Raw genomic sequence first — 18,133 nt, forward strand, 5'->3', positions numbered from 1 at the left:
TGTGCATACACACATATACACCCCCCACAGGGTCACATGCTCTGTATTGTTCCATGACTTGCCCTCCTTGTTTACTAATGTGGCCTCCATGGTGCTCCCTTCTTTTGAATGTGTCAGACAGTGTCCCAGGCTGTGAGATGGCACACCAGTATCATTGCAAGTTTTGTTTTCCTGTATCATTGGACATTCATGCCGTTTCCAGCTTCTCACCATTGCAGACAGTATCTCTGTCCCCACACCACTGTAGTTACTGATGTCCTCAGTGCAAGACCCCAGAGGGAGGTTGCTGGCCCCAACTGCTGTGATGCCTTGGCTCCTGCACGTGACGCTTGACAATCAGCCATGGTGTATTCTCATGTTCTTTTTTTCTCTCCTTCCAGCTATTCAATAATATGTCCAATAACATGTCACTGATGTATTTAATCAGTGGACCTGGTGTGGATGAATTTCCTGAGATTGGATTATTCTCTATAGAAGATAATGAGAGTGGAAAAATATATGTTCACCGTCCTATTGATCGGGAAACGACACCATCGTTTATGGTACTAAATTTTGAGATAGTTTAAGCTTGGATTTAGTGAAAGCTCTTATGGGAAGTTTGTATTTGATAAGATATTTTTGGAATATGTATCAGGATTTAAGGGACTGATGTGATATACACTGTGGTAAACTTTGGAAGTACGCCTGGGGCTTGGATTAATTTTAGAATCTTCTGTAGAGTACAGTTATGTCTTAAAGGTATGTGAGGTGCTGTCTATCCACACTTTCATGAACATTGTCCTGATGCAATTAGGAGATCTGAAGGTATCTGGGAAATGGAGCCACAGAATGGCTATAAAACTCTCCAAGTGATATTTGAATGGGGAGAGCAGCAATACACAGACCTCAGTGTTGCCTGGTACCTGATGAGGAGTACTTGCCTACCTGTTGGCAATGTCTTGTCGTGAGTCCAGGTGTCCTTCGTGACCTCACCACTGTGACGCTGTGGTTCTCTATGAACCTGAAATTCAAGTTCTAAACCAGGAAAGAACATTATAAAGAAAAGAGCCCTAAACAATGGGGCGGTAGCTCATGTTACCCACTGAACTTAGGTTGTTGGGTCACCATCTTTTGCTCCGCCTTGTGGAGCTGTGGGAATTGTGCTTGGCTATGGGTTAGCTTCTTTAAGCTGGGAAGATGTTGCTTACCATCTAAGTAGGATACTTTGGGGGCTGGAGAGATGGCTTAGTGTTAAGTCATTTGCCTGTAAAGCCTCATATTCCAGGTTTGTTTCCCCAGTACCCACATAAAGCCAGGGGCACAAAGGGGCACATGAATCTGGAGCTTGTTTGAAGGAACTGGAGGCTCTGGCACACCCATTCTGTCTGTCCATCTCTTTTATCTCTCTCTTTCTCTTTCTGTTTGAAAGTAAATAAATAAAATATTAAGAAATACTTTCTGAGGGCTGGAGAAATGGCTTAGTGGCTAAGGCACTTGCCTATAAAGCCAAAGGACCCAGGTTCAACTTCCTAAGACCCATGATCCATGAGGTGGCACATACAGCTGGAGTTTGTTTGCAGTGGCTGGAGGCATTGGCACACCCATTCTCTCTCTCTCTCCCTTTCTCTCCCGGCCTCTCTCACTCTCTGAAATAAGTAAGTGAAAACAAAATATTAAAAAATACTTTTTGAAGCTTTTCTCCAGTGGCCTCAAAATATTTACATGCACAATGATAATAGTCTTCTATGTGGTCAGTGGGTTTGGAATTGCTCATTTCTAAATAGGAATATATGCTCTCCAAACTCAACCAGACACAAGAAAAGATGACTGTGGGTCTTCTATACCCGCTCAAGCCCTATTGTCTACTCCTGTAGAATTAAGAGACGCAGAAGGGATGCTGAATGGCACATCTCTATCCTTAGTGAACAGAGAGAGCTCAGGGGCTTCACTCAGACCCTGCTTCATGGCCCGGGTGAGCGTCTGCATCTCTAAGGAGCTTTGTAGCAATGCCGGAGCTGCAGGTCCCCGGGTGCTGGTGCCACTGGAGAGGAGCTTGCACAGGAGCTGGAGGCCGTTGGGTGCTGGGTGCCGAGTGGGAGGAGCAGTGCAAAGGATCTGCAAGGTGCTGGGTGCTGGTGGTGAGTGGTCAAGAGCTGTGCTCAGGGGGCTGCAAGCCACTGGGTGCCGTGGGCTGCGTGGAGAAGAGCCTGCACAGAGCTGCAGGTCCCTGTGTGGGTGTGTGCTGAGTGGACAAGCACCGTGCACAGGAGCTACAGGCTGCTGGGTGCTGAGTGGAGAGGAGCTGGAGGGAGCCAAGTGTTCATGCACCACTGTGGCCCTTTCTACTTGTCTGCTTGAAGCATTTCTAGCACACGTGTTCATGTTCATGCACGTTGAGCATGTGTGTGGATGCAGGTGCAAGTGTACAAATGTGGGTCTGTGTGTGGACAACCTCAGATGCCATTCCTCAGGAGCACCCTCACCTGTTTTGTGAGACATGGACTCTCATTGGCATGCAGCTCACCAATTAGGCTGGAGCAGCTGGCCAGCAAACCCAGGGTTCTGCCTGTCTCCACCTCCCCAATGCTGGGAACGAAGGGTTGCACCACCATGCCTGGCATGTTTACGTGGGTACTGGGAATCAAACTGAGGTCCTTGTGTTTGCAAGGCAGGCACTTGCTTGGCTAAAATTTCCTGGGCCCTGGACAATTTTAATTTTTCTATTTTATCATGCATTTGTGTGTGCTTGTATATGTATGTGTGTGTACAATATGTAAGTGCATGGTGTGTATGGGTGCACACGTGCCGTCGTGCATGTGTGGAGGTGAGAGGAGAGTGCTGGGGAGTTTCTCCTCTCCTCCCATCTTCTTTCGAGACAAGGTGGGTCTCTCTTGCCATGGCTGCTTGCCAGCATCTGCATTTTCCTGGCTTCATCTCCCCTTGCTGTAGGTGTGTTGGGATTACGTATGCGTGTTCTGCTTTCCCTCCAACTTTACATGGGTGCTGAGGAGAATTGAATTTGGGTAGGCAGCCTGCTAAACAACTGCCTTTAGCCAATGAGCCATCTCCTCAGCCCATCCATAAGCATGCTGAGTGATGGGTTTTGGACTGCCTTTCACAGTGATGTAAAAATTTGTAACTAGAAGTTGACACGGCTCAGGCTCAGTCCCCACGAGCAGAAATCTGGGACTGAGGTGGTTGATTGAGCTGTGCAGGTTACAGACAGTTCCTGGCACCATTTAGAGGAAAGTAACAGTATGTCTGCCACTTTTACCAAAAGAAGATGCATTTTATCTGATGGCCCTATGCTGAGACCTCCCTGGTTGAGCATGAGTCTGCCTGTAGAGTGTTGTGGGCTGCCTGGGACCTACGTGCACGTGGGTGAGTCCTGATCCATGGTAGCTATGAATGTGACCTTACTAAAACACAGGCTCTTTGCAGATGTGGTTGAGTGAAAAAGGAGTCACATGGAACTGGGGCTTATAAGAGGAAGGTACTTGAACACCGAGGGGGACTCAGGAGAGAGTGATATGTGGCGACAGAGGCAGAGACTGTGACAAACATATCCATAAGCCAAGGAAGTTCCAAGCTTACCAGTGATCAGCAGCTGCAAGGGGGGGGGGGGAGGAAGAGGGAGAGGGAGAGAGAGAGAGAGAGAGACAGACAGAGAGAGAGACAGAGGGAGAGAGAGAGAGGCCTTACCTGACTGTGCCTCAGGGCCTCAGGACCTGCACTGGATATCATCTCTAGCCTCCAGAACATGAGAATAAATTTCCATGGGAAGCATGAGAAAGTTGTGCACTGTGGGCGCAGAGGAAGCCATTGGATGAGGTTTACCAGGCACATGGAAAGTGGCATAAGCAGTGTCACGTGAGCACCTCACAAATGGAGCATCCGCACAACCATTAGCTTGCACACCTAACATTGACTAGTGATTACTGGTTTTGACAGGCCATAAAGACAAGTCGCTATTAAAAATCAAGCTACCCCATCACAGCATCACAGGGATGGGGACATTCTAGTGGCATGCTGCTTTCTGGAGTACCCGGAGGGAAAGGCGTCCCTAAAACTAGACACAACATTAGAAGTTGAGTTTGGGAGGTGCAAAAGGAGGTTAGCTTGTCAAAAGTGATAATATGTAAGAAAGCTATAACACTGACTCAAAACTGCTGTAATATTGAAGATACAGTTATTCAGGGGAAAATGTCTAACTTTTTTTTTCTGTGTAGGAATCTTATCTACTAACTACATATGCTCAATTTCATAGGACACAAATATCTGCTAGCCCATCCTTTCCCATTCTTTCAAATAATTATTTATTGATCTTCCACCATGCCGAGTCATCTCTGCTGTTTCTAGCTCATGCGTACGAGTGATTTCGTATCGTACATTTGGCATTTAAGATGTTTCCGTCTGCTCATTTGGGTGTGAGGCTATCGATCTTGCGCATGTGATTTCAAATGGCCATATGGCGATCCATCACATTAATGCTGCATGGTTTGTTTATCCAGAGGGCATAAATCTTCAGGCTATAACAAAAGGCTGAAAAACCCTTTCCAAGTGCAGAGAATACCCGTGGTATTTCCTTTCTCCATTGTGACTGAGTCTCCTGGAATTTCTTAGCATCTTGCCAGTAAGTAAATAGCACTCAGGTTTCTCAGGCACCTTCCAGAACGAAAGGTCTCAGATGTAGCTTTTAGGGTAATAAATGGAATATAAAATGGTAAACATAAAACAAACACGTGCCCTTGTTTAAGTGGGAGGATTACAGTTGGCTCAGTTTGAGAGCCAGAAGTCGGGGTGATTAAGGAGAGAAGAAATGCCAGCATAGCCATGAATTATGGAGGAGAACCGGGCAGCGGTGTGGGAGAGAGCCAATTTGCTTGCAAAAACTTTAAAAAATGTATGTTAGAGTCTTCGAAGGGGAATCGTTCAGGAGCAGAAGCCCTGCAGCATCCGTCAGCCTTGCCAAGGAGGGGGAGAGCCATCCTAGAGGAGCCTTGGGCTGGCCCTTGGGAGGGGCTGCCCGCCCTAGGATCTGAGAAGACCTGGCAAGTAGATCAGGCCCCTGTGCAGTCCTGCAAGCTTGGACTGGGATCTAGACCTGTGTAAGGGCCTCGCTCTGGGGCAGTGCGGAGCCCAGCATGCCCCAGAGTGCTGGCCTCTTTCGGCACGCGGGCAGAGGAGACCAGCTACTGCACATCAGAGCCCTGCAGCCTCTTGCTCTGTGGTGAACCTGTTTCCCTGGGGGCCCTTGCAGGATTCGACACCTGCAACCAGAGGGCCCTGGCAAAGCCAGCGCCCTGTTGCTGTGATCTTCTGTCTTGGGAGCTCCTGCATGTCAGTGTTTCCTCTGCTGCACCCTGGACAGCTGCTGGCTCGCTGCTGGCTCTGTCCCCACAGCCCTGTGGTGTTCAGCAGCTAAAACACTATCCTCAAGCAGAGCACATGGAGATGCAGCAGGGAGGCAGGTGAGGCTCCTTGTAGAAGACACCTGTCCCTCTACGTAGGCAGATGGTAGGCAGAAGACATCCAGCTAGACAGATGATAGCTAGCTAGCTAGAAAGAAAAGTCACTATCCCATTTTTATTTTATAATTAAACACATATATTGTTTAATTAATGGACTTTATTTATTTTGGTTTTTCAAGGTCCAGGGTCTCACTGTAGCCCAGGCTGACCTGAAACTTACTTTGTAGTCTCAGGGTGGACTTGAATTCACGGTGATTCTCCTACCTCTGCCACCATGCCTGACTAAGTAATGAACTTTAATTTTTGTGCAGGTATGTGTGCATGGTATGGATGCATGTGTGTGTGCATGCGCATGTGTGTGTGCATGTGTGTGGCGGAGGACAGAGGTACATGTTGGGGGTTTTCCTCAGTCACTTTGTCTTATTCTTTGAGACAAGATCCCATGCTGAACCTTGAGCTTAGTGATTTGGCTAGACTGCCCAGCAGTGAGTCCCTTGGGATTCCCTGTCTCTGCTTCTCTAGCACTGGATTTATAAGCACATGTCCTGCCTGGATATTTTATGTGGTTTCCAGGCATCAGAACTCAGCTCCTCACCAGGAAGCACCAAATATCCTGAGCTGTATCGCCAGCCCCCTTCCCAGTTTGGAAGTCATTTTAGATTTGTGGAAAAACCAGTGGGCAGTACAGAGTTCACACCCTCCCCTCTGTTTCCCTCTTGTAAGACTGTTTACATCATTGTCAGAAGAAAACCATAGTGTGTCTCCTTTGCATTCCGGTGCACTATGGGTAGAGAGACAGGTGTCCACAGGGTCATCCAGAGACACCTACCTGTTCAAAAATCCTCTGTGCTCTGCCCATTCACCCCTCCCCCACAGATGATGAACGTTTTGATTATCTCTACAGGTTTGCTTTTGCAGCTGGTCATAGCTGCACTCCTTCAGACCAGAACCTTCTTACATTGGGTTCTTAGGATCAGCCATGTGCATTGAATGTCTCTCCATGTTCTCTTGTCATCATATATCCCATCATGTGTGTGCATCCACTCACTTCTCAGAGGTCTATCCGTGTTCTCTTGTCATCGCATACCCTCATGCATGTGTGTCTATTCACCTCTTGGAGTTTCTTATTTGCTTCTTTGCTTTGCAATCATGAATAAAGCTGCTGCGTACCTCCCTGTGAAGGTCACGGTGTGGATGTCCATGTTCTCTCATGGGGGGTGTGATGGAGTGTACAGAAAGCATTACAGGAAGACAGCAAACATGCTTTCAACACAGATTGCTGTTGTTTTCTTTTTTAATTTTTTTATGAGAGAGAGAGAGAATTGGTATCCCAGAGTTTGCAGCCACTGCAACCTAACTCGATGCACGTGCCATCTTGTGCACACGTGTGATGTCGCGTGCTTGTGTCACCTTGTGCATCTGGTCTACATGGGATCTGGAGAGTTGAACATGGGTCCTTAGGCTTTGCAGGCAAGTGCCCTAACTGATAAGCCATCTCTCTAGCCTGCTAAAAAGATTTTTAAATATCTATTTATTTATTTTACAGGAGGGAGGGAGGGGGAGAGAGAGAGAGAGAGAGAGAAAGAACAGAAGAGGTAGGTGACTGGCAATGAATGGGAACTCTAACTCTTCAGAGTAAAATCAATAAAAAACTCAGGCAATGTTCAAACAACACAAGACCTCTGAAACAGTAAAAGTCCCACTCACTCCAACTCTGGCCTCCTGTCGCGTGCCGCAGAGGGGGAAGGGAACAGGCAGCGCCGCTCCCGTGTTCCTTCTTCACTTCCTTTTCGTAATCTGTCACACGGAACCTTGACCTCGGAACCATGTACTGTATTACTTTTTCAATATTTTGGGTATGTTTTAATTTCTTAAAACTTATTTTCTTCTGGCATGGTGGCACATGTCTTTACTCTCAGTAATTGGGAGGCTGAGTTTGGAGGATCACCATGAGTTCAAGCACAATCTGGGCTACAGGGTGAGATGCAAGTCAACTTGAGCTAGAGTGAGAATCTGCTTCAAACCAACAAAACAATTATTTTACAATTTATATATAGGAAACCAGATACCTTTATATATATCACAGAATGTGAATCCTTTCACTTTGACTTCTTCAGAATTATTTTAGCCATCTATGTATCTTTGTCAATCTGTTGATAACCTTACAAGAAATCTGCTAGTCTTTTTGTGAGTGTGCACTAAATTTGTAGGTCAGTTTGGGAAGCACTATCTCCTTGGAAATATTGAGTTACAAATGTAGAGTATCTCCTCACTTGACTAGTTCTCCTTTGATTTATTGATATTTCATAGATTTTAGTAAAAAGATCATGTACATATTTTAAGTTTGCTTAAATTTTTTTGATTTCTAATTGTTGATTGACTTTATAGAATTATTATTGACTTCCATATCTTAGGTTTGCATCTCATGACTGCTAATGTTGATTTTCAAATGTTGACTCAGTCTTACAATCTCAGAATAACCCCATCTTGTCCCAATGCTGTACTCTTTGTATATTTCCAGGCATTATCCATGACATTTTCTTGAGGTTCTTGGGACAGGGTCTCACTCTGTGACCTAGGCTGGCCCCTCAAGAATGTAGGCCGAAAATGAGCCCTTTCCTCTCATACACTGATTTTTTTTTTTTTTTTGTCAGTTGCTTTTTGTCAACAATGAGAAAGTAACTGTTCCAACAAGCTCTTTCTCACTTCCCCTCTCTCCATGCCCTTTCCCCCTTACCAGTCTGTATATATGTTTCTGTCTTTCAGCTGATGACTTCAGAGAACCTTTTCTAACTCAGGACTTTGTTTTGCTGGCTTCTGTCACATTGATACCTGCTCTGGTGGCTGGCTGTCAGTTTCTCCTTCCAGGGTGTTGTAGGTTGAATACACTTTCTCTGTAAACATTTCTCAAGCTGCAAACACAGCTGACTGGAAGGAAGGACTCCTGGCAGATGTGCTTGAGAAGACCTGGTAATTGCTCTTTTCTGTAGAGGTGAGGACAGGGACCCTCTAAAAGCCCCACATGTGTCACGGACTATGTGGCTCCTCTGCACATTCACTTTTCCAAAGCCTTGAGGTGTCTGCTGTCTGCAGCCTTCAGCATTCCTCAGTGTCTCGCTTTCTCATGACGGCACGGAGGGGCTGCAGAAGCAGAGGCTCACCAGTGACTTGGTTGGGTTACCATATGCAGGGATGCTGAGATTAAACCTTGGAAGAGCTGGTGACTTTTCCCCAAGCCCATCGCATTGGTTTGTTCTACGTGTTCTCTGAGTAACTATTCTACTCCAGCCTGATGCTGAGTCCCCAGGGACATGCACACATCACAGGGATGTGATTCCTGCTCTGGGGAACCTCAGTCCTGTGGAGGTGACAGTGCAAAGCTCACTGTGTCAACAAGTATTTGATGGGTGTCCTTAAGGAAACAGGAGTGCAGGGTTTACAAGGCTGTCTGCTCCCCAGGTTCACATTGACGCCATGGACCGTTCAGCGGGGAAACTTGTGGATGAATCTTTGATTTTCCACATTAAGATCAGCGATGTGAATGATCACGCACCCCAGTTTCCTGAGGAGGAATTTAATCTCACCGTGAAAGAGACCCATCCTGCAGGTGTGTGCAAGGATGTGTGGGGGCGGGGTGGGTGGGCGGTGCGCTATGGCATTTCTTCTGGACTTTGCTCTGTCAGGGCTTTTCTTGCCTCCATTCCAATGGGGACTTTGATCCTGGTCATCTCAGAGAGGTTGTTTTTGCTACTCACATCTCAGGTCACAGGCCCGGGATCGCTGATGGTCTTGTATCTTGACTGTGGAGCAGTGTGGAAACTGTGGCAGTTGAAAGAGCTGGTGTGTAGATATCAATCTTATATCAAAGCCACTTGAGTGGCTGTGGAATGAGGGATAAACACAGGGCTGATTTTTGAGACCTGAACATGCTGGAAAGTTCCTCATCTGAAGGATTGCAGGGAAATGAACCTCGACAGCTGAGAGTTGGAGACTGAACCATTATAGCCAAACTATGCTTTCCAGGAGGACTTATCTTTATAACCATAGAGCATTATTAATATTGTAGTATGTCTTTTATAAATTTGAAAAGTTGGGCTGGGAATATGGCTTAGTGGTTAAGGCATTTGCCTGAAAATCTAAAGGACCCAGGTTTGATTCCCCAGAACCCATGTAAAGCCAGATGCACAAGGTGGCACATATGTCTGGAGTTCGTCTGCAGTGGCTGGTGGCTCTGGTGTGCCCATTCTCTGTCTCTGTCTCTCTCCTTCACTCTCAAAATATAAAACATTTTTAAAATTTTGGAAAGTTCCAAGAAATGAAAAGATAGAAGTAGCACATATTATACCAACAACTACAGATGTGTACCATGTTTCAAGTCACATTTCTCAGTATTTTTCTTTGTATTTTTTAAAAACATTTTTTGTTTTATTTTTACTTATTTGAGAGTGACAGACAGAGAGAGAAAGAGGCAGAGAGAGAGAGTGAGAGACAGAGAGAGAGAAAGAGAGAGAGAGAGAGAGAGAGAGAGAATGGGCATGCCAGGGCCTCCAGCCACTGCAAACGAACTCCAGACGTGTGTGCCCTCTTGTGCATCTGGCTAATGTGGGTCCTGGAGAATCGAGCCTCCAACCAGAGTCCTTAGGCTTCACAGGCAAGTGCTTAACTGCTAAGCCACTCCAGCCCTTTCTTTGCATTTTTCCATGCACATGCATGCATGTATGTGTGTACAGTGTATGCACTTGCACACACCCTGAGCACATGCATGTGGAAGTCAGAGGAGAATGTCAGTTCCCTCCTCTACTCCCTTGCTACTTCATTTCCTTGAGACGAAGTCTTTCATTGAACCCAGAAATGCCATTTCGGGTTTGGTCAGATTGGCTGGCCAGCAAGCCCCGTGATGGTCTGCTCTCCACTATCCCCACAGGACTGGGATTGCAGATGCCTGTGGCCATGCCCAGCTTTCCATGTGTGCTGGGGACCAAACTCAGCTCTCTCGGGCCTTTCTTCGTGTTTGCATAGCAAGTGCTTTTCCCACTAAGCCAGCTCCCAGCCCCTTCATTGCGATCAATCTACACGCACGAGCGCGCACACACAGACACACACACACATTGTGTTACATATTTGTAGTCTCATATATGAGTACAAATATATTCATAGATACATACGTTTTCTCTTTATGATAGCAGGAAATGTACACATGCACACATGAATATTTTAGTATCTACAGATACTAGGCATACTTTTATGTATATATTTATGAATTTCTTCTTTTAAAAATGCTGTTCTGTTGTTTGTAACCTATCATACTCTCCCATAGCATCTTGTGCAATAGCTTGTTTTATGATAGAGTTTAAGATATTTCGCCAAACTCTATTGTTGACTGTTTTATTGACAGTTTTTGTTATTTTTGTAAAATGTGTTTTGAGGGAAATATTTGAGTGAAACTCGGGTTCCAGTCAGGCATCATTCCCTCTCATGTAAATACAGGGAGGGGCTCTTCTGGCTCCCGTGGCTCTCAGGACGCAAGGGCTCCTTTAATTCACCCACCCGCAGCACAGGGGAGTCTGGTGTCCTGTTATGCAGTTGAGCATTCCAACGTGTTTCTTAGCCATTTCTGTATTTTTTCCCTTAGTTTCTATTTTATTTGTTCATTTTCTGATAGCATGCTTGTCTTTTTTATTGACCATTACCTCCTTTTTCTACGTGAAGAAATCATATCTTCCATGTGTATTTCAAATGTTTCCCAAATAATCATTTACTTTTAAATTTTGTGTAGGGATTTTTTTACTCTGCCCTTCAAAGCAATATTATTTATCAAGTTTATCCTTACTTCATTGGAAGCCATGATCAGAAGTCACTTGGAACTTTATAGTGACTTAAACACCCATCTTTTATTTCATTTTGCATGGTGTGCTCTGTAGCCTGGTTTCTCACGTACAGACCTCACTTACTCTGTTATATGCCCCGGTGCCATGTCGCGAGCTCTCTGTCCTCCTGGTGGCTCCACAGCTGCCTTTAACCAGCAGTAACAGTGTTACAAACGTTTTTCTAGGTCAACCTATTTTTCAGATGTTAACAGTTGATTTGGATCAAGAAAACACTCCAAATTCTCAAGTCCTTTATTTCCTCGTTTCTCAAACACCATCGCTGAAAGAAAGTGGCTTCCGGATTGATCTCATGAGCGGAGAAATACGACTCTCAGGCTGTTTGGATTATGAGGTCATGTCGGTTTCATTATTTAATAGCAATCAAAGTGTGCTGCCTGCCGCGAGTCCCAGGCTAGGGGTTTGTGCTTGTAGCTGCTGTGGAAATAGCTGTAAAGAAATGCCTGCGTTAGTGTTTCTCTTCCCTGTGTTCGAGAATTGTAACATGCCTTTTCTTCCCCATATAGACGGCGCCTCGGTACACACTCCTGATACGAGCGAGGGACTGTGGAGAGCCGGCCTTGTCAGCCACAGCCGCGGTGCACATCAGCGTGGAAGAAGGCAACACCCACATGCCCACCTTTCCCCAGGACAGGGTAAGATGCCTGAGCGCCCGAATGCCAGGTCCTAACACAAGGGCTCCCCTAGGCCCAGGCTTAGTTCTGCTGGGGCGTGCCCCAAGTCCATGTCTTTCCCCAGAGCAGCCTTACTGTACACTCTTCCCCCCACATTTCTAACTGGTCTACTTCCTATCCCCAAAGAGTTCCTGTTCTGCATTCATCTCACACACACACACACACACACACACACACACACACACACGCACACGTGTGCGCGCACACACACATACATGCACAGACAATTTAAATCTAGATTCTAAGAGAAACTTTCCTTGATGACATAATTAACACCCTCTCCTCCTTCAAAGACGTTCTTAGCCTTTTTGTTCTCTTCTTTACTTTAGCTAATGAATTTATTTGGTCGATTCATTGTCAACCTCCCCCAACCCCCCACACACTCATTTGTCAGCTCACTGGAAACATTGTTTTTGTCAGCATGTAAAGCAATAAGGCATCCAGTAACTATTGTTCCTTAAGTGATTCAACCAATTATTTTAAAAAGGTGTCATTTTTAAAAATGTTAATTATATAAACCAATGCAGAATGTTTTCAAATGAAAGCACTTCACCTGAAAGTATATAAAAATGACAAAATAATATTATAATTGAACCATGTCTCAAACTCCTTTCTTGGCTTAGGTAGCAGCAATGGTCTCGAAGTAAGCCTGGAAAAGAATGTCACAATTTTGATGTGCTTGTCTAGTGACACTGTCACCAAAAATATTGAAAATTAAGCTATTGCAAAGAACTATCTATCTTTACGAGAAAAGACATCAGCCACTTTGATCCAAATGGCCACACTTCTCCCCACTGCATGAGAGCTGGGATCTTCAAAGTGCATGCACCAGGATATGCATCATCAATTATTCACTAATTATTATTGTTATTAATTATTGCTTTTAAAAGTTTCTGTGATGCAGTGCTGTGACGCAGTGTGGTAAGAGTGCTTCTGGAATCATGTCAGCGCTAGACACACTCACAGCAGGCTGTTGGTTGGGATTCTAGCAGGCAGAGTTCCAAAGCTACAAGGTCAAGTTGAATAACAAGGGGCGTCATGCTGAGGGCCTCCACTGCCCTTCTCCTTCTGCTTCCACTCCCTCCTGGACTTCTTTTTCTGGTGGTGTTTCTGTCTGTCTGTGACATACAAATCATGGCTTTCTCTTTCAGTATAAGATTCAGCTCTCTGAAGGTCAAGTCTACCAGGGCGTGTTGCATTTCCCGGTTCAAGATCATGATTCTCCATTTACATCAGCTTGGAGAGCAGAATTTAGCATACTATATGGCAATGAGGAGGGCCATTTTGATGTTGCGACTGATCCTGAGACCAACCAGGGGATTCTAAGCGTTGTCAAGGTAAAGTCCAGATGACTGGCCAGGTTGTGGGGGGATGCTGTGGTGTCTCTCCATGCAGGACAAGCAATGCGAGCACCTACTAAATACTTACTCTGTACTGAGCATACACCGTGTCAAGTGTCACCTTAGAAGCGGGCAGGGCTCCTGCAACCAGCCACTCTATGTAGACGTGGCAAGGGATCCTCCAGCCAAAATGAGAATAGCATTGAACACTACTGTTGATGCTATTAAATGCTTTGTTTGTTTTAAGCAAAAAAAAAAAAAAATTTGGGGGGGGGTTTCAAGGTGGGGTCTCATTCTAGCTCAGGCTGATCTGGAATTCACTATGGAGTCTCAGGGTGGCCTTGAACTCACAGCGATCCTCCTACCTCTGCCTCCTGAGTGCTGGGATTAAAGGTGTGTGACACCATGCCCGGCTTAAGCAAAGTTTTATACATTTACACAGGCCTTAAAATTTTAGATTTTTCTGTGGTACTACATGAAGATGTTTGTTTGTTTAGTGGGGTAGGCCTCGTGGATCCCAGGCTGGCCTTGCACTCGCTCTATATCCTTGATCTTCTGATTCTCTTGCCTTTACGTCACCACTGTTGGGATTATAAAACCGCACCACCCTGCCCAGTTTATGTAGAACTGGGAATCAAACCCAGACTCCTATGCATGATAGACAGGCACTCTATCAATTGATCCGTATTATCAGCCCTTTGAGAATGTTTTATTATTTTTTTTAAAGGAAAATGGGCTTTCATTTCTTGAATTTTAATTATCTTAAACTTTTAAAGTTTAAAAGAAGTCAGAATCTTTTTTTGGTCTCTACATGTATGGCAAGCCTGAGGACCTAACATAGACAAGTTGGCCCTGGAAGAAATCATGGCTATCCCATGTTACTAACAGGGAAACTAAGGAAGACTGTGTGGGTCCTTCAATAAAGTCACACAGATGGAGTGGTGGAGGCGGGAATCCGACAGCGCCACCTGACACCTGTGTCTCTCGTCTTCCAGGGAGACAAGGGGATGGATGGCCAGTGCTCCCAGCACAGCGCGGCCGAGCTCCCTGGGAGGAGCAGACCTGAGTCAGCACATCCGGGTGCTGGTTCTGAGCAAGCTCCCAGGTGATGCAGATGGCCATGGTCCACAGGGTGAATAGAAAGTCTCTGTTAGCCTTCTATGTGAGATGCATGCCAGTGGATTTTTCCAAGTGTCCCTAACCTTCCAGGCTTTGCACTTCATATCCTTATGTTAGTTACATTTTTGTGTGACCAAACACCTGACCACAAGCAGCTTGAAGGAGGAAAGGGTTTGCTTGGGCTTACAGTTTCAAGGGTATATGGTCCATCCTGGTGAGAAAGGCAGGGCAGCAGGCACTGGAGGTTGGCTAATCACATTGCATTCACAGTCAGGAAGTAGAGGAAGGAAGGAAGTAGGGCCAGGTATAAAACCTCAAGGCCAGACTGAGGTGACCCACTTTCTCCATTAAGGCTCCACCTTTTAAAGGCCCTACAGTCTTTTCAAACAGTAGCACCTCTTCAAGTGCTCACATACGTGAGCCTGTGGGGTCCCTTCCTGTTCAAACCAGCCCAGCCCTGAAAAACTGTGCTCATTAGTATTTATGTTTCACTACATTCCTCCGCGTTTTTCTGCAGTCTGGTTACCACATTAACGTCTGCTGAAGTTAGGGATTTTGTTGTATCTTTTTCATTCTCTTCTAATGGACAGTGGCTCTGTTCGACTGGGAGAGGAAGAAGAGAACTCCTTAATGATTTGAAAACAAGTTGCAGACTCTCTTTTCATCATCACCCTCTTCCAGAAGGGTTTGTGATGCCTTGGTGCTCAGTCTCAGCCAGCAAGGGTAGTGCAGCATGGGATGCTAATGGAACCCTTTCCTGGCTTTTCAGTGTCTGGATTATGAAACCCAAGCAGCTCACAGCCTGGTCATTTCTGTGGAAAACCAGGAACTGCTCTTCTCCTGTGAAGAGGGTCAACTGCAACCATCCAGGCAGGCATTGGCCAGTGCCACAGTGAGTGTGCTGGTAGTGGACGTCAATGACCCACCCACCTTTCACCCGGGGAGCTTCATTGTCAGCAAGGAGGATGGAGCCAGGCCTGGAATCCAGCTGGGAGCCTTCAGTGCTACGGATCCAGATGGGGCTGCAGACCAGATAAGGTGGGCAGAGGGGGCCAGGAAGGGAGGCTAGCTCAGTCGGTCTCACCTCAGCACAGCACTTGTGGTACCCCGACATATGTACAGTGTTCCTCAGGTTAGTTTGTTCTCAGTGGTCAAAGTATAAGAAGCCAATGACTCACTCACTGCCTGTTGTCCAGCTAGCCTGTTTGCTGACCCCACTGGGCAGCTCAAGCTGACCCACTTGAAGGATTCATGTGCTCACTTCCTTTTGCCCACTCATAATTGCTTTTGTATGAAAATTATTTTTGTGTGTGTGTATTTCTATGTTCCTCTTTGCCAGAGGTTACAAGCTAGAAGCTCTCTTGCTTCTGGGCAACATAAGTGGGTCTTTAAACATAACCATCTTAAGTGTCTAATCAGCAGCCCTGAGCACATGTGATTGTATAACCATCCCCACCATCTGCCTCCAGAACTTTTCTCACCTTCCCAAGCTGAAGCTCTGCACCCATTAAAAATTAAATTCATAGACACTTCCCAGCAACCTCTGGCCTCCACATGCATATGCACCTTTCACATATATACAAACATGTGTACATTTGTGTACACAACACACACATACACACAGCCCCCAAAGTCCCTAAGTCCCCATTTTTCTCCTCCCCTTTCCCAGCCCCCTGGCAACCACATCACAGTTGCGTCCTATAGTGGAGTCCTCCGGCACTTGTCTTGTGGTGATTGCCTTATTTCACTTAGCATAAAGTTCACTCAGGATTGGCATGTGTCAGAATTTTCTTCCTCTGAGAGGCTGAAGGCTCACACTCTGCAGGTTTTCCCCATACTTTTTTTTCATCCATCCATCTATCTGTAGGTACTTGGGTTGCTTTAGTATTTTGTGTTTAAAATTAAGTTCCTATCTCAAAATTCAAATGACTGTACATGGCCACTTGAATTTTCTGGATGCTCTTAAAAATGGGAAGATATGGCATCAATGTCTCTGTGTTCAATGGGACCATGATTGGCTGGGGATGGGGCAGGGGCTGTCCATCTTGTCCCTTCTTAAGGCCAATCAGTCACTGATTCCAAACCCAGTCATGCAACCTCACCCACTTCTGTCATCCACTTGCTTCCTGTTCTTACTTGAGTTTGAGAATCTTCTTTTTAAAAATATTGAGCCGGGCGTGGTGGCGCACGCCTTTAATCCCAGCACTCGGGAGGCAGAGGTAGGAGGATCGCTGTGAGTTCAAGGCCACCCTGAGACTACAGAGTTAATTCCAGGTCAGCCTGGACCAGAGTGAGACCCTACCTCAAAAAAAAAAAATTATTTATTTAGGAAAGAGAGAGAGAAGGAGAGAGAAAGTTCGGGGAAATGGGTACACCAGGGGTTCCTGCTGCTGCACAAATGAACTCCATATGCATGCACCAATTTGTGCATTTGGCATTATGTGGGTGCAGGGGCATTGAACCCAGGCCCTCCAAGCTGGAGCGATGGCTTAGCAGTTAAAACACTTGCCTGTGAAGCCTAAGAACCTATGTTTGACTCCAAATTCCACGTAAACCAGTTGTACAAAGGTGAGGCAAGCATAAAGTTGTACATGTCTACTAAGTGGCACAAGCATCTGAAGTTTTACTTCAGTGGCTGAGGCCCTGGCATGCCAATTCTCTCTCGCTCTTTCTCTCTCACACTAAGATTAAAAAAAAAAAAAAAAAAAAGAATTAACAGTCTGTCCTCTGCTATTGCTTACCCGTGGTGCCAGCTGTCTTTCCTGACAGAGTTAAGGCGAGATCTGGTGAGCAGGTGTTCTGTGGTGTTTTTTACCTTTCATGTCCAAATTTGCCTTTGAGCTCTTTCGGCCTGTAGATGAATTCTTAAGTTTCTACCTGTGGTGGTTTGAATAGATGGCCCCCAATATATTCAGTTTTTTATTTGTTTGTAGTTTATATCTGTTGCCACCTGGCTGGAGGCAGTGTCACTGGGTGGATCTTAAGGTGTGGTGGTAGGTTTCAGATTTCAACCTACAGATATGCAAAGTGTGCCTAGGTGGAGTTCCTGAAGTGTGCTGTGGCTCTGGGATTTTAGGCTTGGGTCTCTCTCTCTCTCTGCTTGGCCCTGTGAAATCAGGCCGGCCTCTTCTACCATTATGGAACCTCCTCTGGATCTGTAAGTTTCAATAAATATCCCTTCCTCCATAACTGTGCCTGGTCTGGAAGTTCATCTCAGCAAATCTGAAGCTATTTGCTACAGAACCTGGTACCAAGGAATGGGCTGAGATGAACCTGACCATATGGATGTTGATCTTTTAGAACCTTTGTTTTGGAGGAATAGGCATGGATTTGGTGCTTGCAACTGAAGATGTCTTCTTCTGGAGTGATAAGCCAAGTTTTATGGACTATTCTGATGTGAGTTTCAGAATGCTAAGTGCAGACAGTATTGAGCTTTCTAAGGGGAAGAAAAGACTCCAGAGGACTTTGTTGGAACTGGGATACTGGCATAAGAGCTGGCTGTATTCTGCTGCTGAGGCCCAGAGAGCTTTATTTGTTTTGGACTGATGTGCTTGGCTGGAGATATTGGACTGAGAGACTTAAGATTTTTAAGCTGGAAAACTTTAAGCAAGTTAGCAAGTTAAATTTACTGGCACAGCGACTGGTTTTAGGTTACTAAAGCTGCT

At 45.7% G+C, this 18,133-nt stretch overlaps 1 protein-coding gene across 1 annotated transcript in view; it reads left to right on the plus strand.

The window, feature by feature from the left end:
* The window catches only part of Cdh26 (cadherin 26), a 72,357-nt gene that overhangs the window by 14,037 nt on the left and 40,187 nt on the right, over nucleotides 1-18,133 (plus strand). Inside the window, exons 4-9 of the mRNA XM_045157078.1 lie at nucleotides 381-542; nucleotides 8,910-9,057; nucleotides 11,503-11,669; nucleotides 11,842-11,970; nucleotides 13,161-13,346; nucleotides 15,238-15,506. Coding sequence (XP_045013013.1) covers nucleotides 381-542; nucleotides 8,910-9,057; nucleotides 11,503-11,669; nucleotides 11,842-11,970; nucleotides 13,161-13,346; nucleotides 15,238-15,506 — 1,061 coding nt within the window. The remainder of the gene's footprint in view (nucleotides 1-380; nucleotides 543-8,909; nucleotides 9,058-11,502; nucleotides 11,670-11,841; nucleotides 11,971-13,160; nucleotides 13,347-15,237; nucleotides 15,507-18,133) is intronic.

This window comes from Jaculus jaculus, chromosome 8 (assembly GCF_020740685.1).
Source record: "Jaculus jaculus isolate mJacJac1 chromosome 8, mJacJac1.mat.Y.cur, whole genome shotgun sequence".
Taxonomy (NCBI): Eukaryota; Metazoa; Chordata; class Mammalia; order Rodentia; family Dipodidae; genus Jaculus; species Jaculus jaculus.